The sequence below is a fragment of the Chiloscyllium plagiosum genome, chromosome 24 (assembly GCF_004010195.1).
Source record: "Chiloscyllium plagiosum isolate BGI_BamShark_2017 chromosome 24, ASM401019v2, whole genome shotgun sequence".
Lineage (NCBI taxonomy): Eukaryota > Metazoa > Chordata > Chondrichthyes > Orectolobiformes > Hemiscylliidae > Chiloscyllium > Chiloscyllium plagiosum.
In genome coordinates, this window is record NC_057733.1 from 46,877,596 (window position 1) to 46,904,097 (window position 26,502).

The following is a 26,502-nucleotide window of genomic DNA, read 5'->3' on the forward strand; positions in this document are numbered from 1 at the left end:
GGGCATAGCTTTAAATTAAGGGGGGGTAGGTATAGGACAGATGTTAGGGGTAGGTTCTTTACTCAGCGAGTCGTGAGTTCATGGAATGCCCTGCCAGTAGCAGTGGTGGACTCTCCCTCATTATGGGCATTTAAGCGGGCATTGGATAGGCATATGGAGGATAGTGGGCTAGTATAGGTTAGGTGGGCTTGGATCGGCGCAACATCGAGGGCCGAAGGGCCTGTACTGCGCTGTATTCTTCTATGTTCTATTAAAAAAACCAGGACAAAATGCACCTCTAAAAGCCATAGTATTATCTCGTTACCCTTTTCTCAATCTCATTGATTACCTACCCCTTTCATCCTATTCATTCTGTCTCAAGTCTTCCGCCCGCTCACTCTAACTGTCTCTCTGTCTTGACTCAACATTAACTCTGCTTTTGTCTGACAGACTTGCTGAGTTTCTGCTGCAATTTATTTTTTAGATGTCCAGCATCCACACTTCCTTGTTTTATGTTAGGATAGTGGGGAGGAAGCGGGGAGGTTGCATGACAACTTGAACAGGCTAGGAGAATGAAGTGGCAGATGGAATACAGTGTGGGAAAGTGTGAGGTTATAACTTTGGTAGGAAGAACACCAACATAGACTATTTTATAAATGTGGGAAGGCTTGGAAAAACTAAAGCACAAAAGGACTTGGGAGTCCTAATTCAGGATTCTCTTAAGGTTAACATGCATGTTCACTTGGCAGTTAGGAAGGAAAATGCAATCTTAACATTTACTTCAAGAGGACCAGAATACAAGAGCAGAGATGTACTGCTGAGGCTGTATAAGGCTCTGGTCAGTTCACATTTCGAACATAGGGCCCCCAAAATGGCTCACAATCTGAAGAAGAGTGTGTTGGCCTTGGAAAAGTTCCAGATGAGATTTACAAGAATGATCTCTGGGATAAATGGCTTGTCATATGAGGAGCGATTGATGGTCTGTACTAGTTGGAGTTTAGAAGGATGGGGATGGGGGGGGTTCTGATTTGAAACTTACAGGATGCTCTGAGGCCTGGATAAAGTGGATGTGGGGAAGATATTTCCACTAGTATGAGAGACTAGGCCTGAGGGCAAAGCCTCTGCGTGAAGAGACAACATTTTAGAGCTGACGTGAAGTGGAATTTCTTCAACTTGAGAGTAGTTAATGTGTGGAACTCATTGCCACAGAGGGCTGCAGAGGCCAAGTCATTGACTGTATTTAAGACCAAGGTTCTTGTTTGGCAAGGGGATCAAATGTTACAGGGAGAAGGCAGGAGAAGGGGCTTCAGAAATGTATCAGCCATGATTGAATGGTGGATCAGGCACGATGGACCTATCTATGGCCTAATTCTTCTTCTTTTATCTTATGGAGGTTGAAACTGCAGTACATTGTTGGGGAGCGTTAAGGGAATATTGAGCTTAACTAATCCATAGTGTACATGTCCTTGGGGGGAAAACATTGATAGAAACTTTGTATTAGATTAGATTAAGATTAAGATTTAGATTTAGATTAGATTAGATTACCTACAGTGTGGAAACAAGTCCACACCGACCCTCCGAAGAGTAACCGCCCCCCTCTGACTAAGAAACCTAACACTGGACAATTTTAGCATGGCCAATTCACCTGATCTGCAGATCTTTGGATTGTGAAGGAAACTGAAGCATCCAAAGGAAACCCACGCAGACAGTCACCCAAGGCTGGAATCAAACCTGGGACCCTGGCGCTGCGAGGCAGCAGTGCTAACCATTGAGCCACCATGCTGCCCCAATTTACTTTACAAATGCATTGTATACCTGATTTGTAATTGTTTGATGAATTTAAAATGGGGGGGAAAAAGGGTATAAAATCCAACTTTCTAAATGTTTGGCAATTTCAAAACTACTGTAATTACTTGGCATTTTTGCAACTGTTGTAATGTTTGACTAGAAAACATGGCTTAATATATTGTTCTTTTACTCTGTTTTAGGTTCAATAGTTTTTTTGTTAGATTCAGATTTGCTTCATTCTTTTCCAGCTTTGTGCACAAATCTGGATAATTGTCATAAAGTGGACGGGAAGAATGTTTCACTTAGTCCAAATATCTCTCGTTTGGGCATAAATTTGTGTATCTAACCAAAAAGCATTCCAGCAAAAATGGCAATTAATAGGCCAAATGTCAGGAGTATATTTTCTTTTGCATCTGTGTAGCCTTAACTTTTGGTGGGGAGGAGGGAATAGCTTCATGATGGTGCCTTTTTCTCAAAAGACATTGAATCCTTTGAGGAAAAATAAACTAAAATTTTGTAGGTGTCACCTTGAAATACATTTTGAATTTCATACCTGCAGCAAGAGCTTACTTATTGAATATCTTCCTCTCCTAAACATTTTTTTTTTTACTGCCACTGACAGGTTACACTTTGAAGCAAGAAACCAAAAGAAGGAAGCTAAAGAGTTGGCAGCAATAGAAGCCATCAAGAAGAGATGTGATGAACGAACAAAAGGAATCCTCGACACACAATCTAGTGGATAATTCTAACCATGCATAACTGCTGACTTACACCAGTACACTTCATTTAATGAATGGTTTTTCTTCAGCACTATTTGTTTTATGTTTACTAGATTTTTGCATTTTAGGTTTGCAGTGGGTTTAATTGGTGAACCTTTCAATATTTTTAGTAATTTAATTTAAAATAATGGGATACACTAAGGGGTAGTCTGTACTTTGTGGGCATACTAAACCGGCTGCTTGTAAATATACAGATAGTATTTACAGTGCAGAGCTGTAAAAATGTAAGTATATAATTTTAAAATTATATATTCTATTTGCATATAATTGACCTGTAAAAGGTCTTATAACGTAGACTTTACAAATATCTATTATACTTTTTTGGTGATTTTGATTTTATGTAACATGCTGCTTTTCTATTTATGAAGAGATTTTAAGATGCAATTAAAACTGGAGCAGTTTTGATGTTTACTAATGTCAGGAAAATTTTGCTTTGAATTTGAAATAGTCATGGTTTATTTTTTAACTTCCTCTTCCTCTTCATCACGGAAGATGAGACCATTTTAATGTCTCCCTTCGCCCCCTTCGCCCCCAACCCCCTTCAAAGAAAAACACTCCTGCCACCTTCAGTCAAACCTCAATGCTTCCTTTATTAAATGTTTTCCTTAGCATGTCTGGTAGTTCTAATTATGGGCACAATGCATTCTGCCAGCAGTTTTATTTCTTGGGACCATACAATATTATAATAAATGTCTGCAGTATATATTTATTACAATTGTTCATGCACAATTATTGAGATCGAACAATTGAAATTTAAATTTTAATTCTGCTTATCAGCGGTTTAAAAGAAGAAGTTCAAAGTTAATTTTTTTCCAACATGTTCTGCACTAATACTATATTAAATTTCTAGCTCTTGAGTTTTTATGCTTGAAACTATGAAAAAAAATTCTTACATTTTACACAGCACCCTCCGTCTTTATCTCATTGCAATTACCAAAGGCAGAATTGTAAAATTGAGAGCCAGTGGCCTTTGAAACTGAACCAATTGTGTCATAATGGTCAGCATTCTGTCCAACGTATACTAGTAAGTAATATTACTGTTGTATTTGTCTTCATACTTCTAGGAAGTAATTTTGCCTGAGAGGTTAAGTTTATTGTTTAAATTTTTAATGGTTGCTTACCGTTATTTTTAACCTGTTGAGTTTCCTTCGGAATTATTTTGTGCTATATGTAAATACCCTACCTTGTGTTAACCTTGAACTTGTTGCAGTTTTAATGAATGTACAGTGTGGCAAATGTCTGTAGAACTTTTTGAATTCAATGTCTGCTTTTCTCCAATGGTGCATTAAAACATGGCTGAGTATTGTGTGCTGATGTAACAAATAAATCAATGCACAGGTTGTGTGTGGGACAGCTATGAACTAGCAATGTGCTGACTTCAGAAAAATTGGAATTATTTTAACTTTATTTTCTCATGTCCTTTTGTTACTTCTCCTTTTCAAGTACTTTATTTCAGTTTTTAATTTCACTTTTACACCATATTTGTCTTAAATTGCAATCACTTAGTGAGGACTTCAATGCTATTATACTGCCAGTCAGTGAATTAAAGATCTTGGTATCTGGGGAAATGGCACAGATGGAAAATGCTGACATAAGGTGTTGTGCTAACACTCAAACATGGCTACAATAGATTGCATTATAAAATATGTACTTGTTGGGACACTTGTATGATTTAGCTACAAATTTTTCAACCTTTTGAAACATGAAATTTCTGATGTGTGGAATGTCTTAATTGAAAATGACTTTTGTTCTGTCACAAAGATGATCCTTTGCCAATGATCAAGAAGCTCATGAAAAGATGCATCTGTTTGCACTAAGTTTCTAAGTACTTGCTTGAACTTCAATCAACATCAGAAGTGATTGCAATGGATCTTGTAGTGCAGGCTGACCTTGACATTTTAAGTACAATGTTGAAAACTGGAGAGAAAGTGGAGACAAAACTGGATTAGAGATGAATCTGTTGTAAAACTATTCCTCTTTTCACTCATTGGAATGCAAGAGACATCAGAGCTGGTCACTATTTTGATCTAGCATATCCCTCACTCCACCATACCATCAATGGAGAGTGAAGGAGGGGGAATCGGGTGCAGCACCAGGAATTCTGAGAAATGATGTGTCAACCTGGTGAAGCTGCCAACCAGAAGTAAAAATGATATAGCTTAGCAATCCCACAACCAATGAAGCAGATCTAAGCTCTGCAATCTTGCCATATCCAGTCGGGAATAGTGGTGGACAATTAAACAACTCACTGGTGGAGGCGGCTCCACAAATGGCCCCATCCTCAATGATGGAAGAGCTCAACACATCAGTGCAGAAGATAAACTGAAGTGTTCATAACAATCTTCAGCCAGAAGTGCCAAGTGGATTATCCACTTTTGCCTCTTCCAATGCTCCCGACATTAGCTTTTAGCCACTTCGATTCACTCCCCATAATATGTCGGTCCTTCAACATACTGTGTCAGGAAACCCTCCAGCACACATTGGACAAAGACTGATCCATCCGACATCATAATTGACTGGAAATACTATAACTCTATGTTGGGGAAGTTAAAGTCCCCCATAATGACCACCCTGTTCCTTTCACTCCTGCCCAGAATCATTTTGTCAATCCTCTCCTCCACGTCCCTGGAACTTTGTGGAGGCCTATATTTAAAAACTCCCAGCCGTGTGACCTCTCCTCTCTTGTTTCTAACCCAGCCCATACCACCTCAGTAGATGAGTCCGCATCAAAAGTTCTTTCAGCCACTGTTCTACTGTCCTTGAGTAACAAAGCCACACCTCCCCTTCTTTTACCATCTTCCCTGATCCTAATGAAAGATCTAAACCCTCGAACCAGCAACATCCATTCCTGACCCTACTCTATCTATATCTCCGAAATGGCCACAACATCGAAGTCCTAGGTACATATCCATGCTGCAAGCTTGGATACGTCTGGCGTTGAAGTAGACACACTTCAAACCAGCTTGCTGTATACCAGCACACTCCTGTGGCCATGAAATCCTGTCCATGTCCTCCCTACTCTATCCTCCTGGGCACTGGCACAACACCACAGGTTCCCATCCCCCTGCTGAGCAAGTTTAAACCCACCTGAATAGCACTAGCAAATTTCCCACCCAGGATATTAGTATCCTTCTGGTTCAAGTGAAGTCCTGTTTGTATAAGTCCCACCTTCCCCAGAATGAGCCCTAATTATCCATTTACCTGAAACCCTCCCCCTGCACCATCCCTGCAGCCATGTGTTCAGCTGATAGCAAGGCGAAGAACAGGGAGAAATATCACGTGGCACAGGGAACAAACCAGAGATAACAACTGCTTCTTCTATCTCTTGGCTTCCACCCTAGCTCCCTGAAATCCTGCCTTACATCCCTATCCCTCTTTCTACCTTTGTTGTTAGTACCAATGTGGACCATGACTTGGGCCTGGTCATCCTCTCCCTTCCGGACTGCAAAGACAAGATCTGAGATATCACGGACCCTGGTGCTCGGAACGCAACACACCAACAATGCATATTTCCTTCTCAACAAACCTATCTGATCGTCCATTGAGTCCCCAGTGGCTAATATTCTCCTTTTTCCCCCTCCCCTTCTGTGCAACAGGGACAGACTCTGTGCCAGAGACCTGCACCCCAATGCATGCTCCTGATAAGTTATTCCAACCCCCAAACAGTATCCAAAACAGTATACTTGTTTTGCAGGGGAACAACCACAGGGGATTCCTGCACTAACTGCTTTTTCTCTCCCCTTCAAGCAGTTATCCAGCTTTCTTCGAGCCTAGGAGTAACGGTGTTTCCCTGTAACTCTTACATATCACAGACTCTGCCTCCTGAATGATTTGAAATTCATCCAGCTCCCGCTCCAGTTCCCTAACACAGTCTTGGAGGAGCAAGAGGTACATACCGAGCAGGACAAATCCAATTCGGCCAATTACTGCTCCATCAGTCACTCTTGATCATGAGTAAAGTGATGTAGGGTATTATCCACGGTGCTATCAAGCGGAACCTGCTCAGTGATACTACCCAGGGCTGGTTCCTGAGGAGCAAAAAAGTCAACATTTCAGTTGAAACCCTTTTCATCAGGACTCATTTTGGCCTGAACTGTTGATATTCCTGCTCAATTGCTCCCTGACTTGTCTTCTTCCAGCTTCACGTCTATTGACTCTGGCTTCCTGCATCTGCAGTCCTCACTGTCTTCAACTCAGCTCCTGATTTCATTATAGCTTTGGTTTAAACGTGGACAGAAGAGCTGAATTCCAGAGGTTAGGTACTGAAGCAGTCAATGTGGTCTTTTAAATCATTTGTGGGATATGGGTGTTGCTGGCTGGTTAGTAATTATTGCCCATCTCTTATTTCCCTTGAAAAGGTGGTGGTGAATTGCCTTGCACCAGTCCAGTCTGCCTGTTGAGTTGTCACAATGCTTTTAGAGAGGGTATTCCAGAAAGTGGTTGTGGGTTTGAAAGGTGCTAACGAAGATTCTTTGGTAAATTTCTGCAGTGCATCCTGTAGATATTACACACTGGAGCTACTCCATGTCAGTGATGGAGGGTGTGGATGTTTGTACATGTGTCAATTACACAGGCTGCTTTGTCCTAGGTAATGTCAAGCTTCTTCTGTTGATAGAATTGCACTAGTCCTGACCATTAGGGAGCATTCCATCACTTCTGAGTGTACCTTGTAGATGATGGACAGGCTTGAGTCGGGATAAAAGCAAATTACTGCAGACACTGGAATCTGAAACCAAAAGAGAAAATGCTGGAAAATCTCAGCAGGTCTGGCAGCATCTGTAAGGAGAGAAAAGAGCTGATGTTTCGAGTCTAACTGACCCTTTGTCTTTTTAATTCACTCTGTCAAAGCTCAGCTTTGACAAAGAGTCAGTTAGACTCGAAACTTCAGCTCTTTTTTTTCTCCTTCCAGATGCTGCCAAACCTGCTGAGATTTTCTGGCATTTTCTCTTTAGGCTTGAGTCAGGAGCTGGGTTACTTTTCCTTTACTGTAGCTTGGTCAAAATCTTGGAATTCCATCCCTGAGAGCATTAGGGGTCAACCTACAGCATATGGACCACAGTTTGAGGCAACTGACCACTACTGGGGATGGGCAACAAATACTGGCTAGCCAATGCTCACCATGCTGCAAGAGTGAATTAAAAAGACATAAGGGATGAATATCTCTTTAATTTCTGGTGCTTTTAGTACAGTCATTTTCACCCACTCGTAAGCCTATCATCACATTACATGTTTGTTTTTAGCACAGACACTGCTAACCTCCATTCTCATTAACACTTATTCAGCTTCTCTCTTGGCTTGCAATCCCTACTCTCCTTGTTCACCTACTAAATTCATATCTCTCTCTGGACTTCATCTCCATATATCTGCTCCCACCACCCCAACCTTGTCTTCATAAAGATCAGTTTTTCCTACCTGCTAACTGTTCTTCCCACAGATGCTGCCAGACTTGCTGAGTTTTGCCAGCACTTTCCACTTTTGCTTCTGGTTACCTACTCAAGTTGATTAAATTCAGTCAAATCCTCCTTTTTAACAAAGCTATGCTGACAATCCATGATTTAAAACTTTGTCCACCCCAGTCCAACACCGCCACCTCCAATTCATGAAAAAACAAAGTTAAAAATCACACAACACCAGGTTATAGTTCAATAGGTGTATTTGGAAACACAAGCTTTCGAAGCGCTGCTTCATCAGATGGTTGTGGAGCAGAATCATAAGACACAGAATTTATAGCAACAGGATTACAGTGTCATGGAATGTAATGTTAAACAAATTTGCTAAATTTGTTTATGAAGAAGCAGCATTTTGAAAGCTAGTGCTTCTAAATCAACTTGTTGGACTATAATCTAGTGTTGTGTGATTTTTTTTAACCTTGTTTTTCCAAGCACTGAAGAAGTTGGACTCTGATTTGTAGTTTCCAAGTCTAGCCCTTTTTAATAATCGGTTAATGTTAGTAGTACATCAGTTATCTGGTACCTCACCTGCACGAGAGAGGATTTGAAAATTAAGACATGGGAGTGGAAGCAAGGCCATTCGGCCCACTTAATCATGGCTGATGGTGTTTCAATTTCACTTACCCGCACTCTTCCCTTGATGTCTTCTCCTTTTGCTCAACTGCCTGGACATACCTCATTTGTGCCTGTAGGTTTATCTAGTTGTGCTGCTGCTTAACCCTCTTCAGTATATGACTGTTAATTTCCAATATTTTAAAAGTTTTTTTAGAATTGACAGCAATGATATGTACGAAACGGGACCAACTGTTTCATTGCTATAGAAGAAGCATTGTTGAATTTATCAGAACATTTGGACCAGTACATCACTACTGGTAGTCAGTTCAGCCTTCATCTGAGAGCTTCCCTCTGTACAATGTCAATGAGCTCTTCTAATAATTACCACCCTGTACCACTAAAACTAATCTAAATATTCTCACTGAAAGGCTTTGTAATCACCGCATATGTAACAGATTGCTCCGTGATTCAATCATTTTCTTTGTCAGATATTTGAATCTTGCATAATGTGGAAAATTGCCCAGGAATGCAGTAAAATCCAACCCGGCCCATTACTATTCCATCAGTGTACTTTTGATTATCAGTAATGTGATGGAAGGTATCAGAAACATCACTATCAAGCAGCACCTCTTCAGCAGTAACCTGCTCAGTGATGGCCAGTTTGAGTTCCACTCGGGCTACTCATCTCCTGACCTCATTACAGCTTTGGTTCAAGCATGGACAGAAGAGCTGAATTCCAGAGATGATGTGACATCAAGGCTGCATTTGACTGAATAGGGCAGTACGGAGCCCTAGCAAAATTGGAATCAATGGGTATCGGGGGCTAACTCTAGAGCCATACCTGACACATAAGAAGATGGGCTGAAAAATGTGTTGCTGGAAAAACGCAGCAGGTCAGGCAGCATCCAAGGAGCAGGAGAATTGACATTTTAGGCATAAGCCCTTCTTCAATGAAACGTCGATTCTCCTGCTCCTTGGACGCTGCCTGACCTGCTGCGCTTTTCCAGCAACACATTTTTCAGCTCTGATCTCCAGCATCTGCAGTCCTCACTTTTTCCACATAAGATGCTGATGGCCGTTGGAGATCAGTCATCTCAGCTCCCAGGTCCTCTCTGTCAGAGTTCCTCAGGGACTGTCTTGGACTGAACCACCCTCATCTGTTTCATCAATGGCCTTCCCTCCATCAGCAAACTTCCCCACTTCTGACCATATGATGATTGCATAATGTTCAGTACCATTCACGATGCAGTCCACGTTCAAATGCATCAAGATCTGAACAATATCCAGGCCTGGACTGAAAAGTAGCAAGTAACATTCGTGTGACACAAATGCCAGACTATGACCATCAATAAGAGACTACCTAACCACCACACATTGATGTTGAATGGTGTTACAATATCTGAATCCCAGACTATTAACATCCTGACCAGAAACTCAGCTGTAGTCACCAAAAAAACACAAGGGCTACAAGAGCAGGACAGAGCCTAGCAATACTACAGTGAGTAACTCACCTTGTGATTCCCTAAAGCCTGTCCACCATACAAGGCACAGGTCATAGAAAATAGAACAATATAGCGCCGACCTGTGAACTAATCTAAGCCCATCCCCCTACACTATCCCATTATCATCCATGTGCTTATCCAAGGATTGTTTAAATCCCCATAATGTGGCTGAGCTAACTACATTGGCAGGCAGGGATTCCATGCCCTTACCACTCTGAGTAAAGAACCTACCTCTGACATCTGTCTTATATCTATCACCCCTCAATTTGTAGCTATACCCTGTCGTACAAGCTAATGTCATCATCCTAGGAAAAAGACTTCCATTCTCTACCCTATCTAATCCTCTGATTATCTTGTATGTCTCAATCAAATCCTCTCTTAGCATTCTTTCTAATGAAAACAGACCCAAGTTTCTCACCCTTTCCACATAAGACCTTCCCTCCAGACCAGGCAACATCCTGGTAAATATCCTCTGCTACTTTTCCAATGCTTCCACATCTTTCCTGTAATGGGGGGGACCAGAACTATACAAAATATTCAAAGAGATATGTTATGGAATACTCCCCACTTGCTGGATGAGTGCACCTCCGTCAACACTCAAGAAGCTTGACACCATCCAGGAAAAAGTAGCCCCTTAATTTGCACTGCATCCACTCGTTCCACCACCATTGCTGAGTATCAGTATGTACTATCTACGAGATACACTGCTGAAATTCAAATATCCTCAGACAGCACCTTCCAAACACATGACCACTTCCATTTAGAAAGACAAGGGGAGCAGATATGTAGGAACATCACTAAGTTCCCCTCCAAGCCACTCACCATCCTGACTTGGAAATATATCACCTTTACTCATTGTCTCTGGGTCAAAATCATGGAATTTCCTCATTAATTGCATTGTGGGTTGGCCCACAACAGGTGGACTGCAGCAGTTCAAGAAGGCAGCTCACCCCCATCTTCTCCAGGGCAACGAGGAACAGGGAATAAATATTGGCCAGCCAGCAATACCCACATCCCATAAATGAATACTTTTTTTTTAAAGTGTTTTGCCTACAGACTTGCTGTTTTCTTTTGAATGTACCAATTAGACCATAAGACATAGGAGCAGAAATTAGGCCATTCAGCTCATTGCATCTGCTGTGCCATTCAATCATGGCTGATAAGTTTCTCAACCCCATTCTCCTTTCTCCCTGTAACCCTTGATCCCTTTGATACCTATCTATCAAAGGTAGATAGATACCTTTGATATCTATCTCAGGTATCAAAGAACCTATCTATCTCAGTCTTAAATATACTCAATAACCTGACCTCCACAGTCTTCTGTGGCAATGGAATCCATAGATTCACCACTCTCTCGCTGAAGACTTTTCTCCCTATCTCCATTCTAAAAGGTCTTCCCTTTATTCTAAATCTATGCCCTTGGTCCTAGTCTCTCTTATCACTTGAAGCATCTTCCCAACATCAACTCTGACTAAGCCATTCAGTATTCTGTATGTTTCAATTAGATTCCCCCTCATCCTTCTAAACTCCATCAAGTATAAACCCAGAGTCCTCAAACATTCTTCATATAGAGTCACAGACTGATAGGGATGTACAGCATGGAAAAAGACCCTTTGGTCCAACTCATCCATGCCGACCAAATATCCCAAACCAGTGTAGTCCCACCTGGTCCATATCCCTTCAAGCCCTTCCTATTCTTATACCCATCCAGATGCCTTTTAAATGTTCAATTGGACTAGCCTCCACCCCTTCTTTTGGCAGCTCATTCCATAATGTACCACCCTCTGCGTGAAAACAATGCTCCTTAGGTCTCTTTTATATCTTTCCCGTCTCACTCTAAACCTATGCCCTCTTGTTCTGGACTCCCCCAACCCATGGAAAGACTTTGTCTATTTATCATATCCATGCCCCTCATGATTTTATAAATCTCTATAAGGTCACCCCTCAGCCTCCAACACTCCAGGGAAAACAGCCCAAGCCTATTCGACCTCTCCCTATATCTCAAATCCTCCAATCCTGGCAAAATCCTTGTAAATCTTTTCGAACCCTTTCAAGTTTCACAACATCTTTCCAATAGGAAGGAGACCAGAATTGCATGCAATATTCCAAAAATGGCTTAACCAATGTCCCATACAGCCGCAACATGACCTCCCAACTCCTGTACTCAATACTCTGACCAATAAAGGAAAGCATACCAAATGCCTTCTTCACTATCCTATCTACCTGCGCCTTCACTTTAATGAGCTTTGAACCTGCACTCCAAGGTCTCTTTGTTCATCAACACTGCCGAGAACCTTACCATTAAGTGTATAAGTCCTGCTAAGACTTGCTTTCCCAAAATACAGCACTCCACATTTATTTAAATTAAACTCCATTTGCCAATTCTCAGCCCATTGGTCCATCTGATCAACATCCCGTTGTAATCTGAGGTAACCTTCTTCACAGTCCACTACACCTCCAATTTTGGTGTCATCTGCAAACTTACTGACTATACCTCTTATGCTCACATCCAAATCATTTATATAAATGACAAAAAGTAGAGGACCCAGCACCGATCCTTGTGGCACACCATTGGTCACACTGTTCCTGGGTCTGTGCTTGAGTCCATTCACTATACAGACTGTTCCTGGGTCTGTGCTTGAGTCCATTCACTATACAGACTGTTCCTGGGTCTGTGCTTGAGTCCATTCACTATACAGACTGTTCCTGGGTCTGTGCTTGAGTCCATTCACAAGTTGATTTGTACACAAATTGGTACACAATGCAGGACAACTTAAAGCAGTTACTTATAAGTGTAGGAAGTGTTTGTAACTTTAAAATTGCACCCCTGTATGGAATTGTGTTCGTTAGTATGAATGTTTGTAAATTAGACATTCATAAATCAGGGACACCCTGTAATTTATTTGCTAGGTCAGCATGGACCCGCAAAACTGAATACCCATTTCATCTTAAGCCTTTCCTTTTATTGACTCAGCGAACTTGCTGCTGTTAGAAATTGACACTTGTCCCATATTTTTGGTGAAGTTGTTGGCTTTCAGTCCACTCACAATAAAAGTACAAAGTCTTTCATAACATTTACAATTTGATTGAATAGTCCATCACTTACTGTGAATGATCAGGTCCAAGGAAGATAGCAGCCACTGTGAGGAAGGGTGGCAGATGTACTCAATTTGTTATTCATAGCAGAATGCAGAATAGCAGACTGCTCCTTATATTGTGTTATGATATTTCAGTCCAAATAATGTAAATTAATTAGGTGATGTCTACCTCCACTGAGCATGTAGTTGCTTTGTAAATGTGTCTTCCAGATACAAAACATCTAGCTTTCCCTCACTCGGAAGGTGATATGTCAGAGAACAGAACATATTATCCAGAGTAAACTCCATGTGTAGGGTACTGAAGGAGTACTGCATTGTTAGATTAGATTTAGATTACTTACAGTGTGGAAACAGGCCCTTCGGCCCAACAAGTCCACACCGACCCGCTGAAGCGCAACCCACCCATACCCCTACATTTACCCCTTACCTAACACTATGGACAATTTAGCATGGCCAATTCACCTAACCTGCACATCTCTGGACTGTGGGAGGAAACCGGAGCACCCGGAGGAAACCCACGCAGACACGGGGAGAATGTGCAAACTCCACACAGTCAGTCGCCTGAGGCGGGAATTGAACCCGGGTCTCTGGCGCTGTGAGGCAGCAGTGCTAACCACTGTGCCACCGTGTTAGTGGGGGAGCACTTTGGGGCCAGTGACCATAATTCTATTAGATTTAAGATAGTGGTGGAAAAGGATAGACCAGATCTAAATTGGAGAAAGGCTAATTTTGATGGTATTAGGCAAAAACTTTCAAAAGCTGATTGGGGGCAGATGTTCGCAGGTAAAGGGACAGCTGGAAAATGGGAAGCGTTCAGAAATGAGATAACAAGAGTCCAGAGAAAGTATTCCTGTTAGGTTGAAAGTAAAGGCTAGTTGGTGTAGTGAATGCTGGATGACTAAATAAATTGAGGGTTTGTTTAAGAAAAAGAAGGAAACATATGTCAGGTATAGACAGGATAGATCGAGTGAATCCTTAGAAATGTATAAAGGTAGTAGGAGTATACTTAAGAGAGAAAACAGGAGGGCAAAAAGGGGACATGAGATAACTTTGGTAAATAGAGTTAAGGAGAATCCAAAGGATTTTTACAAATACATTAAGGACAAAAGGGTAACTTGGGAGAGAATTGGGCCCCTCAAAGATCAGCAAAGCGGCCTTTGTGTGAAGCCGCAAGAGATGGGGGAAAGATACTATATGAGTATTTTGCATCAGTATTTACTGAGGAAAAGGACATGGAAGATATAGAATCTAGGTAAATATACCAGGTTTCTGGTATTGAGTCTGGCCCTAATGCAATGAGGGGTACGTCAGGTTCCAAGAGATCGATTGTGTTAGGGGACTGTCTCGTCTGAGGTACAGACAGATGTTTCTGTGGGCAGCAGCGAAAAATCAGAATGGTGTGTTGCTTCACTGGTGCCGGGATCAAGGATGTCTCTTGAGAGAATGTTCTCAAGGGGGAGAGGGGCCAGCAGGAGGTCATTGTACACATTGACCTCACCATGTGCTTCCTTTTAAAAGTGCTGTTGTTTTGACTTTTTTTCCTCCAAAGTTCCAAATAATGCAATAGCATATAAAACAGTAATTGCTGCTCCTGGAATTCGAGGAAATCACCTCCAGCACCTAAAATACCTCAAAAAAGGAGCAGCTGTTACAGCCATAAATTTTTCCCATGGGACCATTCTTGCGAACCTTCTCTGAACAGGCTTCAGGCCAGTACATCCATCATGAGATATTGGAACCAAAACTGCGTACAATACTCCAAATGTGGTCTGACCAGAGCCTTACATAGTCTCAGAAGTACATCCCTGCATTTATATTCAAGTACTCACAAAACAACTGCCATCATTGTATTGCCTTCCTAACTACTGACTCAACCTGCAAATTTACTTTGAGAGAATCCTGGACTAGAATTCCTAAGTCTCTTTGCACTTCAGACTTCTGAATTTTCTCCCCATTTAGAAAATAGTCCATGCCTTTATTCTTCCTTCCTTACACTGTTCCACGTTGTACTCCATCTGCCACTTCTTTGCCCACTCTCCTCACCTGTCCAAATCCTTCTGCAGCTTCCCCACCTCAATGCTACCCATTCCTTCTACCTATCTTTGTATTGTCTGCAAACGTAGCCAGAATGCCCTCAATTCCTTCATCTCGATCATTAATGTATCAAGCGAAAATTTGTGGTCCCATCAGTGAGCTTTGCAGAACACTACTTGTCACTGGCTGTCATTCTGAGAAGGACTCTTTTATTACCACTCTGCTTCTTTCCATGCTAGCTCCTTGCTTCTGACACCATGGACCCTTATTTTATTCAGTAGCCTCCTGTGTGGCACCTTATCAAAGGCCTTCTTGAAGTCCAGGTAGATAACATCTATTGGCTCTCTTTGGTCTAATCTGCTCATTACTTTGTCAAAGAATTCTAGCAGATTTGTCAGGCATGACCTCCCCTTGATGAAACCATGCTGACTTTGCCCTATTTTACCACATACCTCCAAGTATTCATAAATCTCATCCTTCACAATGGATTCCAGGATCTGACCCACGACCGAGGTTAGGCTAATCAGTCTGTAATTTTCCATCTTTTGCCTTACTCCATTTTTAAACAGGGGTGTCATGTTAGCAATTTTCCAGTCCTCTGGGACTCTCCCTGATTCTAGCAATTCCTGAAAGATCACGACTAACACCTCCACTATCTCTTCAGCTATCTCCCTTAGAAATCCACCTTCAGGCCATTTAGTTTTTCTATCACCTTCTCTTTGGTGATGGCTGCCATACTCAGCTCCAATCGCTCACTCTTGAATTTTTGGAATATTACTCGTGTCTTCCACTGTGATGACTGATGCAAAGTCATTGTTCAGTTCCTCAGCTATTTCCTTGTTCCCCACTACTATTTCTCCAGTGTCATTTTTCCAGCAGTCCAATGTCCACTTTTTGCCTCTCTTTTGCCCGTTATATATCTAATACTTTCATGGTGTGTAAAAAATAAATTCTCACATTTTTGTACAGTTTTATTCATTTATTTCACTGGTCATGTCTGCAAGGTAATCTAGTTTAGCCAGACACAAATTATCATGTTTTACTTCAAGTTCAGGCTTCTTATCAGGGAAGAAAATAGGTACTCTTTCCTTGAGGTTCAGTACGTAGGCACCTGCTTCAGCTGTTCTTAATGCAAAACAGTATTAGTATTAAATGAGGATGGATCAATTTGATTTTGATACCTTTTGCAGTGTCTTGATTGCTTGCTCTTTTAATTGTTTCCTTATGATTTCAATGGCACACAACATTCTCAAATCAGCAATGACGCATAATTTTTCTCATGCTTTTGCAATTTTGTGCACTACTCAATAGCATGAGCCTATAACTTTTTTTTTCAACGAAATGTAGTTGTGAAGTCCGTTACTGATTGAGCACAAGATGCTTCTCAAAAAATGCACATTACTTGTCTTTACTGCATGCTTGATATTTCTATAAAATTGAGGTGGTTTTAAAGATTCATCATACAATGTGTTCAAATTATGCACTGCAGAGAAGGTATATCTCCACTTTTAACTTACACGCAGCTAAAATTGAAATAGCTACCATCATATTTCCTTAGTTGAGCATTAACGCAGTGTTTGTAAATACTTCAACCCATTGAATGTTCTTCAACCTTCCGTTTTAAACCTGAAGCTCTGTTGTTTCTCTGCTTGTTTTGAAGCTATAATGAATTAAATATCTAGATCTGTTTCTTGTGCTTTCAGGATTTTTTTCTGCTATTTGTATGTTATCTTAGAGAACCTTTCGAAGACAATGTTCATCATTTAGGAATTTAAGCTGATTATGGAAAAGGAAAGTTAAATGTTGGTAAGGATGAATCTGGGCCAAATTGGAATAAATGGTTATACCATAAGAAGTAGAAGCATAAGTGGGTCACTTGGCCCATCAGGTCTGTTCTTCCTTTCAGTGGGATCATAGCTGATCTGATTATCCTCACTTCCAACTCCACCTTCCTACCTTAACCCTATAATCTGTCTACCTTGACTCTGAAAGAAGGCATGGTTAGTAAATTTGTGGACCAAAATTGATGGCATAGTAGACAATGAAGAAGGTTTTCTGAGATTACGAAGGGATCTTGATCAAATGGGTCAATGGGCTGAAAACTGGCAGATAGTGTTCAGTTTGGATAAATGCGAGATATTGCATTTTGGTACAACAAACAGGGGCAGGTCTTATACAATTAATGGTAGGACCTTGGGTAGTGTTGTAGAAGAGGGATTTGGGGGTTCAGGTACATAATTCTTTGAAGTTGTGTCAGGGTGGTTTAAAAGATGTTTAGCATGTTTGCCTTCATTGCTCAGTCCTTCTGAGTATAAGAATTGGGAAATTATGTTGAGGTTATATAGGTCATTGGTTCTGGAGTACTTTTTATAGTTTTTCCAGTGCAAGGTAGGTTGGGACTTTGTTTCACTGGAGTATAGGAGGTTGAGAAGTGACCTTACAGAGGTTTATAAAATCATGAAAAGTATGGATAGGGTTAATGGTAGGTGTCTTTTCCCTAGGATGGGGATTTCAAGGGTGGGTATTTTTTAAGGTAAAAAGAGAGATTTAAAAAAGACATGATAGGCAAATCTTTTACACGGAGGGTGGTTTGCATATGGAGTGAACTTCTTGAGGAAGTGGTGGATGCGGGTACAGTTATAATGTTTAAAATACACTTCCGATAAGTGCAAGAATAGGAAATGTTTGGATATGGGCCAAGAGCAGGCAGGTGCAACTAGTTTAGTTTGGGATTATGTTTGGTATGGACTGGTTGGATCAAAGGGTCTGTTTCTATGCTGTATTAGTCTGACTCTATGTATGTAATTTAAAGTCCTGACATATGAACATTTCCTGTACTTATCAACAGCTGCAAACAAATCGACTCGTGAACAGACTCCAGAACAGGACCCATTCACAGCCTGTGGACTGTCTGTAGCACATTCATTTCCCTGATCCAAGACATTAATATATATTGTAAATAATTGTCAATTATTGATCCATGCAGTCCTCCACTAGTCACAAGCAATGTCCCTTCTAAACCATACCTGCATTACTGTTCTGACATTGTGCAAATGTGCCAGAAAAGATCGCATTATTGACTTCTGATTGTCGCTATACATTTTTCCTTTCAATTTGATACAGTCCTTAACTTTGGTAAATTATTGTTGGTGTATTCTGTTACTATAATCTTTCTTCCTCACTGGGATATATCTTTGCTGTGAATCCTGAGCTATTTTCTTAAATATTTGCCATTTCTTCTGGTAAACTCTAGTAAACTGGTAGGATTAGACATTAACTAAGTAATTGGCCACCTTGAAAGAAGCCACAGTTCAAATGTTGCCAAGGTATATTCCCTTGCAAGAGAAAGGTAGGACTAACATGTTCAGATCCCCCGGACGTCTAATGAATCACATTTATGATAAATTCAAATGTGATTGAGACCCAGGCTGAACATAGAAGTTTCAGAGGGAAGGTGACAAAGCAAATAAGAGAAACAAAGTTGAAGTTTGAGAAAAGACTGGCATCTAGCATAAAAAGGAAATTCCAAAGCTTTCTATAGACAAAATTAGCAACAGTAAGGCCCATTAGGGATCAAAAAGTGTACTTATTCTGGTGAAGGCAAGGGCCATGGTATTTTTTTGTGCATGAGGTCTAACCAGCTTTAGTCTCCCACGTACTGATTCTTGAGTCCAAGATGCTTTCCTTATTAGAGTCCTTTATATTAAAATTCTCTTTTATGAACAGAATAGTGGATATATGCATTCTCTTAGACTCTGCTTCCTTCCAGCTCTCTTTACATAATCATATGGCACTGACATAATTATATCACGAGACATGAACAGAACTTGTAATGATGTATAATTACATATAGCTGAGGTATTCAATTCAGCATCTGGCTTTTCCAAGTAAAAGGCTGCCACCCAAGCCATGATGAAACAGGAGTTAATTCAAAGCTAAAAGGGTTTACAATTCAGAGGTGGTTTTGGACAGGTTATCTGTGCTTAACATCAACAACATGCCAGGAGCAATTGAGATAAACATCTAAGCATACTGAGTCATGATTTGAAGATGCCGGTGTTGGACTGGGGTGTTCAAAATTAAAAAATCACACAACACCAGGTTATAGTCCAACAGGTTTAATTGGAAGCACACTAGCTTTTGGAGCATCACTCCTTCATTAGGTGCTATCACTTGATGAAGGAGCGACGCTCCGAAAGCTAGTGTGCTTTCAATTAAACCTGTTGGACCAGAACCTGGTGTTGTGTGATTTTTAACTAAGCATACTGAGGAAAGTAAGTGGAAATTTTGGAGGTACTGGTCATTATTTTTCAATCTTCTTTCAACCTTCCTTCGATCGCCAAAGACTGGAGAATTGCAAACGTTATACACTTGTTGAAGGAAGTGTGTTAAGATAAGTCCAGCAATTCTAACCAATCGTTTTAGCTTCAATAGTGGAAAACTTCCCAAAACAATCATTCAGAACAAAATTAATAGTCACTTGGACAAATGTGATTTAATTAAGGACAGCCAGCATGGATTTGTTGAAGGAGAATCATGTTTAACCTGGAATGTTTGGAGAGATGATAAGCTGATGAAGGCAATGCTGTTGGTGTAGTGTGCATGAACTTCCAAGACATATTTGGATTGCCAAGCAACAGATTCGTGAGCAAAATTATAGCTTGTGGAATAAAAATAGAGACAGTAACATGGAAATGAAATTGGTTGAATAACAGGAACTGATGTAGTGATTCATGGATATTTTCATGCTTGGGGAAAGTTTGTTGTGGAGTTCCCTATGAGTCACTGTTGGGACCCTTTTATTTTCCTGACATACATTAATGACATAGACGTTGGTGAACAGGGCACAAAATCAACATTCACAGCTGATGTAAGACTTGGCACCATTGCAAGCTTAAATAGGATATTGTATAACTTCAAAAGAACATATTGTATAACTTCAAAAGACAAGTTGATAGAATGGATGAATTGGTGACAGATGAATTTGAATGCAACGAAATGTGAGGTGATACTTTCAGTAATAAGGACATGGAGAGACATTACAATGATAAGGAGTACCGCAGTAAAAGAGGTGCAGGAGCAGAGGGATGTCATTGTATATTTACATTTGTCATTCAAGGTGGCAGTACAGATTGAGAAAGTGGCTAGAGTATGTAGTGTTCTAGGTTTTATTAGTGGGGTATAGAGTAACTTATATAAGACATTTGTTTAATGTTAACAGAAGTATTGTATTTAAGAAGAATGGAGGTCTTGGAGAGAGTGCAGATAAGCTCCACAACACTGATTCCAGAGAGAGGAACTTCAGTTATGGAAATAGATTGGAGGTATTGAGAATGCGAGGGTACAAATTTAAAGTAATTTACAAAACAAAAGTGATAGGAGGAATGAACCATTTGAGTGTGACCGGAATTATAACTCACTTTATGAAATTGTAGTGCTTTATGAAATGTACTGCAGTTCAGTTCCTTAATTATTACATGGCACAGTCAACACAAGGTGAATGGGATAGGCAACTCCAGCACCGGCTACATTCAGGTTCTCCCTTCCATTCTCAGCAGAATGGTGTGGGAAGGAAAGTGAGATGGAAGTTACCATGTATGTACCATACACACACCAAATAAAAGAAAACCAAAGAAATGCAGATTCTGGAAATTAAAAAGAAAAACAGAAATCGTTGGAAAAACTCAACAGGTCTGGTAGCATCTATGGAGAGAAAGCAAAGTTAACATTTCAGGTCCAGTGACCTTTCTTCACTTCCAGCCATTTCTATTTTAGTTTCCCACTCACTCTACATTTGTCCTGTGTTTCTGTCTGTCAAACAGAGTGTGAGCAGTAAAAGTGAAAATACTGCTTAACCCTCTATGTTCTGGGTCGGTAGGGGTTTTGTTGCAAGAAAGTGTCAGAAAATATTTTTTAATATATATAAATATTGGCCTAGAGTATTGGCAAATCTGGTAGCACAAGTTCCTGGAGACCTTATGATGAAATATCTGATTGTGAGATTATGTAGTCAGGTGACACTAGCAAATGAATTGTGAAGGTTAGTTTTGTTATCCTTGAGTGCTCATTATTTTGGTTATGTTTCCACATCCACTTGAACACTGCTGGCTGTTGCTTGGACATAGTGAGCAGCTTTATGGAGCTTTTCTTCGAAAGAGTCAAATATTCTGCGAGAAAAAGGCTGAAAGGAGAGCCATTGTGAGTTGGGAGACCAGAGTGCTCACATGTCCTTTGTTTGTCTTTCTCTCCCCCTTTCTCATTGACTCAGGCATGCAAAGATTATAAAAAAAAACAGAATATGCTGGAAAAACTCAGCAGATTTGGCAGCATCTGTGGAGAGAGAAATAGCGTTAGTGTTCCGAGTCCAGTCAGGACAAACATTAACTCTGTTTTTCTCTCTACGGATGCTGCCAGACCTGCTGAGTTTCTGCAGCACATTCTGTTTAAATTTGTAAGATGTGAACCAGTTGCTTGGTGCCTCCTGCAAGCAAGTGAAATACCTGGGGAGAGAGATTGACGAATAGCAAGTACTGACAAGCAAAAGAATTACTTCAGCAAATCCTATGGACATGGGCCATTAAATTTCTCTCCAACCATAACACCAATGTTATGTGTCTGTCTGCATATGTGTAGGGAAGAGTTTTATAAAGAGGTTAGAATTTTAACTAGTAGAGTTACATGGTGATAGTTCATAGTTGTTGATCTATAGCTAGAATCAGTTTATTTTTAATCAATTGTAATTCTCATTAAATACAGAAACCTGGTCCATGCTTTTCCTTAACCTGGATGTAACTAGACAGATACATTTGGGATTTTGTGTGCTTTAATAAAGTCTTTATCTTTTGTGCAAACTCCAGGAATAGTGGGGCTTGATTTACATTGCACCATCCCAGTAAGGTATGACAGGCATTATGGAGAAAGTGAGGTCTGCAGATGCTGGAGATCAGAGCTGGAAATGTGTTGCTGGAAAAGCGCAGCAGGTCAGGCAGCATCCAGGGAACAGGAGAATCGACGTTTCGGGCATAAGCCCTTCTTCAGGCATTATGGAAGCCCTCTGGCATTGGCTAAACCTTTCGACCTAATTTTCAAATTCCCATATCTGTTCACTCCTTTAAACCAGAATATTGCTATTTTTTTCATTTCTTCGGCTTCAACTTCACTCCTTTGGGCAGCACAGTAGGTCACTGCTGCCTCACAGCGCCAGGGACTCTGGTTCTATTCTACCCTGAGTGACTGTGTGTGTGGTGTTTGCATGTTATCCCCGTGTCTGCATGGGTTTCCACCGGGTGATCTGGTTTCTTCCCACAGTCTAAATATGTGTTGGCTAGGTGGATTGGCAATGGTAAATGTGGGATTATGGTGTTGAGTAGGGGGATGGATTTGGGTGGGATGCAGACGTGATGGGCTGAATGGTCTCTTTCCGCACTGAAAGATTCTAGCTCTAATACCTCATCATTTAATCACTACAGTTATATACCTTTTGTATTCAGTTCTCTTCACAATCTCTGCTTTTTAAAAACTCCAGGTAACAATTTTCTTCTGTTGCACCTTTCATTTCCCAACCTGCTCTTTGTTTTTTAAACTTCCTGTCACCTGATTATTGTTCTGCACTCTTTAATGTAAGGAAATTTGAACTGTGAGCCCACATTAGGAGTTCTGTAGAACAGTAGGTTGTTGATTAATTGTTTTAACAGAACAACACAACAAAACAACTACAGCAAAACTAAACTACTGCAGATGCTGGAAATCTGAAATAAAATGAAAAAATGCTGGAAATACTCAGCAGCAGACCAAGCAATATCTTTAGAGAGAGAAAAAAAGTTATCTTTTCAGGTCTGTAACCTTTTGCTTATGAACCTATCGATATTGATTTGTGTTTGAAAGAAATAACAATTAAGTCTTGATGTTTATACCAAAAGGGTTTTGAGAACATTTGTAGCTCAGATTGAGGTTCTGGATGTAGGTTTGCTCACTGAGCCGTCTGGAGGCTCATTGAAGCAAACCTACATCCAGTTTATATCAAACCTCTTCATTTTGAGAATTTGTACCTGGTCTGAGATCTGGCAACAATGAATGGCCTTCTCAGATTATCTCCCAAGGCAGATGAAAACACTCGATACCTAAGGTATCTGAAGAAAGGAACAGATACTTCCATTCCTTCTGAAGGAATCGCCATGTAGTTGTTAACTGACCAATGTAGAGGCTGTTACAGTCACTCACCTTTTATTACCTTCCTAAAGGATACAAAGGAAGGTTTGCTAAGATCCTGCAGCACATACATTTCCAGTTCCTGCGGTTTCAGATAAACCTGTTTGGACTATAACCCAGTGTCGTCTGATTTTTGGTTTTGTCCACCCCAGTCCAACACTGGCACCTTGACGTCATGGTTCCCAGTTCTGGGAAGGCTGCTGTGGGATGAGCTGCTGGGCCTGACCTCCTGCCTCACAGGTTAAAGCAGCTGCCTACAGTGGCAAGTCAGTCAGTGGCTGCCTCAGCAGAATCAGGTACAGAGGAAGGTGGAGCCCTGACAGTCTGTGGTTGAGGCTGCATCCATGGTAGCATCTATCAACATCACCCTCCCCCTAGGGCCTGGGACTTACCGAGAAGTTTTGGTTTCACTTACTCCAGCTGAGCTGCTGTGACCAACCCCACCCCAGTGTCCGGGGACATCCTTCACCTTTCTGTGCTGCCTCTTACCGCTCACTGTCTTTAAATCTCTGCATTGCTGCTGATGGTTTCTGATCACATCCACTCTCCAGCAGCCTCACCATAATACTGTGTGCACCGAGGCTGTGTTCCCTTGGGAATGGCTGCTACCACATCTCATTGAGACATGTTATTGGTGGTGATGTGTCTCAGTCCCCTCAGGGAGCTCAGGTCGTCCCACATTCCAGTCTGGAGCTACAGAGAGTGATGGCAGAAGCTCTGTCATTTCTTCCATCACTCAGTTGACAGGAATATCTCCTGCAGTTGACGGGTATTGCAAGCATTTACTCAATCTGTTTGGCCACTTGACAATTGCACCATGCTTGACTGTCAAGTGGGTTTATTGGAGTATAAGGGCCTTCAGAGCATGGAACAACTTTTCAATAATATCTAGAAAGAGTGGGTAAGGTTTGAAATCTGTCCTGTAAAGCACTCTTTAGTATTAATGCATAACAAATACTTTGGAATCTAGGACTGGCTTTGCCATCTTCACAGTGTGACTTGAACCCAACCTTGTAGTGTTGCATCAAACTACACAATAAAAGTGGGAATCCGATTTTTTTTAAAAAAGTACTTTTACCTAAATAGTGATATGCTTAGGATTAGCGTCTCCCAGATGCCAATGGGATTGGTATGCCCCTTCATTGACAGTCCCATTTTTGGAATTTGGAGGAAGTGGGTATTGGACTTTACCCTTGGGATTTTATCAATAAACCACGTTGTGGAACGGTTAGGCACCCATTGATGAAACTCAAAGTGCCAGTGGGAAGGAGGAAGAATGTCTGAGAATATTTTATATTCTGATTTCCAGAGAGCACTGATATCCTTAAAGTACAGTAGGGAGACAATCAATATAAAAAGAAAACAAATTGATTCGTTAGGCTTGCACTAAGTTCTCACCAAAAATGTTAAAATGACGAATATTAGTTTGCAAACCAGTTGGTCCAAACTGAGAAACTGCCTTATAAGCAGACGTCATTTCCTTTGCCATGTGCGAGAGATTTCCCTGTCTGTCTATCTCTCTCTGTAACTATAGAGTCAGCGCTTTAAACTTTCTGCAGGGAGGAGAAAGTTTGTTCTGGGACACGTGTGAGTGAGAGGGAAGCTGGAGTGATGTTCCCCGGCTTGGCTGATTCCCCTTCATTCTGAGTCTGCCTCAGCTTCCCCCCACTTCTATCTATCTCTCTCTCACACACACACACACTCTCCCACCTTGAAAGAAATGGTCGGCGGAGATGGGATTGTGCCTGGGATCCGAGAGTACAGCCGAGGAGCGACAGGCGCGGCTCCGCAGTGAGAAGATTGACCGTGTACTCTGTGAATGTGCCAAGCAGGAGCAGAACCTGGTGAAGATCCTGCTGCTGGGTCAGTAACACATTTTACTCTTTTCCCTTCTACGCGAGTTGTGACTGAAGGAGAAATTCACCTGAGCCGGTTACCCGGCTGTTTCTTAATTATCAAGTTACACGTTTTGTTTTGCTCCTCACAGATAAATGATTAGAATTGCCTAAAATGTTTAATGAACTTTTCTCCCCTTCAAAACAAAACTGGAAGTCCTGTTGTCAGCTGCATGTTCGGATTGATTTTTTTGCATCCAGTGTGTAAATGCGAACTATCTCCCTGTGTTTAAGTAACAGTGCGTGCTCCTTTTGAGCTAGTTACTAGGTGGAGGACTTTCAGTAGCACCAATGGACATGTTCCAGTGGAGTGTCCCTGTGAGTTCCTTTTCTTGATATTTGATAAATATCCATATTGTTTTAAACAAAAAGTCGCTAACCGTCTCTTTCGATTTGGGTCCAAATTGTATCTCTTTTGAAAAACAGATTGTGTAGACTTGTGTATTTTTTTAAATACAAAAAACAGTAAATAATGAGACCCTTTGTCTGGCCCATTAAACAGTCAGCAAACAGCCGGACTCTACTGAGCGTGACTGACTCCTCGCACCGTGAGGCTGAAGTGAAAAAATTGTGTCCTCCTCTAACCACTGCACATAACTACTTATTACGCAGGACTATTTTAATCCCACTGGTTGTATGTGGTGATAAAGAGCATAGACAATTAAGTGTATATCCAAAATGCTCAAAGTGGCCAGAATGAAACTGAGTGGGAAAAATTACAGTGGCTTTGTCTGTTAAATTCTGTCTGATCTTCTACTTTGTTTGAAGACATTTACTGCCTAATAGCAAATAAACCACTGAAATTAAATACAAACCAATGAGGTTGCAGGAAAAGCCAAGAGTACCTGAATAAGTTGTAAGGATTTTTAATGTTTGCAACAGTCTTGTGTGTATTACAGTATTGTCCTCTGATTGACAGAGACTATGATTTAGGTGAAAGTGAGGACTGCAGATGCTGGAGATCAGAGTCAAGATTAGAGTGGTGCTGGAAAAGCACAGCAGGTCAGGCAGCATCCGAGGAGCAGGAAAATCGACGTTTCGGGCAAAAGCCTTTCATCAGGAATGCGGCAGGGAGCATCCAGGATGCCTGAAACATTGATTTACTGTTCCTTGGATGCTGCCTGACCTGCTGTGCTTTTCCAGCACCACTCTAATCTAGACAGAGATCAGGATTTTCCTAATCCTGACAAAAACAGAAATTGCTGGAGAAACTC

The 26,502-nt window shown here is 41.0% G+C and overlaps 2 protein-coding genes across 4 annotated transcripts in view; both read left to right on the top strand.

The window, feature by feature from the left end:
* Positions 1 to 3,903, top strand: part of pcyt2 (phosphate cytidylyltransferase 2, ethanolamine) — a 65,346-nt gene extending 61,443 nt beyond the window's left edge. For both annotated transcript variants that reach the window (XM_043714991.1, XM_043714992.1), the window contains one exon: positions 2,390 to 3,903. In XM_043714991.1, coding sequence (XP_043570926.1) covers positions 2,390 to 2,510 — 121 coding nt within the window. In that variant the 3' untranslated portion in view covers positions 2,511 to 3,903. The remainder of the gene's footprint in view (positions 1 to 2,389) is intronic.
* A 20,962-nt stretch (positions 3,904 to 24,865) lies between these two features.
* gnav1 (guanine nucleotide binding protein (G protein) alpha v1) overlaps positions 24,866 to 26,502 on the top strand; it is a 127,790-nt gene continuing 126,153 nt past the window's right edge. Inside the window, exon 1 of one of the 2 annotated variants that reach the window (XM_043714996.1) lies at positions 24,866 to 25,256. In XM_043714996.1, coding sequence (XP_043570931.1) covers positions 25,127 to 25,256 — 130 coding nt within the window. In that variant the 5' untranslated portion in view covers positions 24,866 to 25,126. The remainder of the gene's footprint in view (positions 25,257 to 26,502) is intronic. The other variant, XM_043714994.1, reaches the window with a different exon arrangement.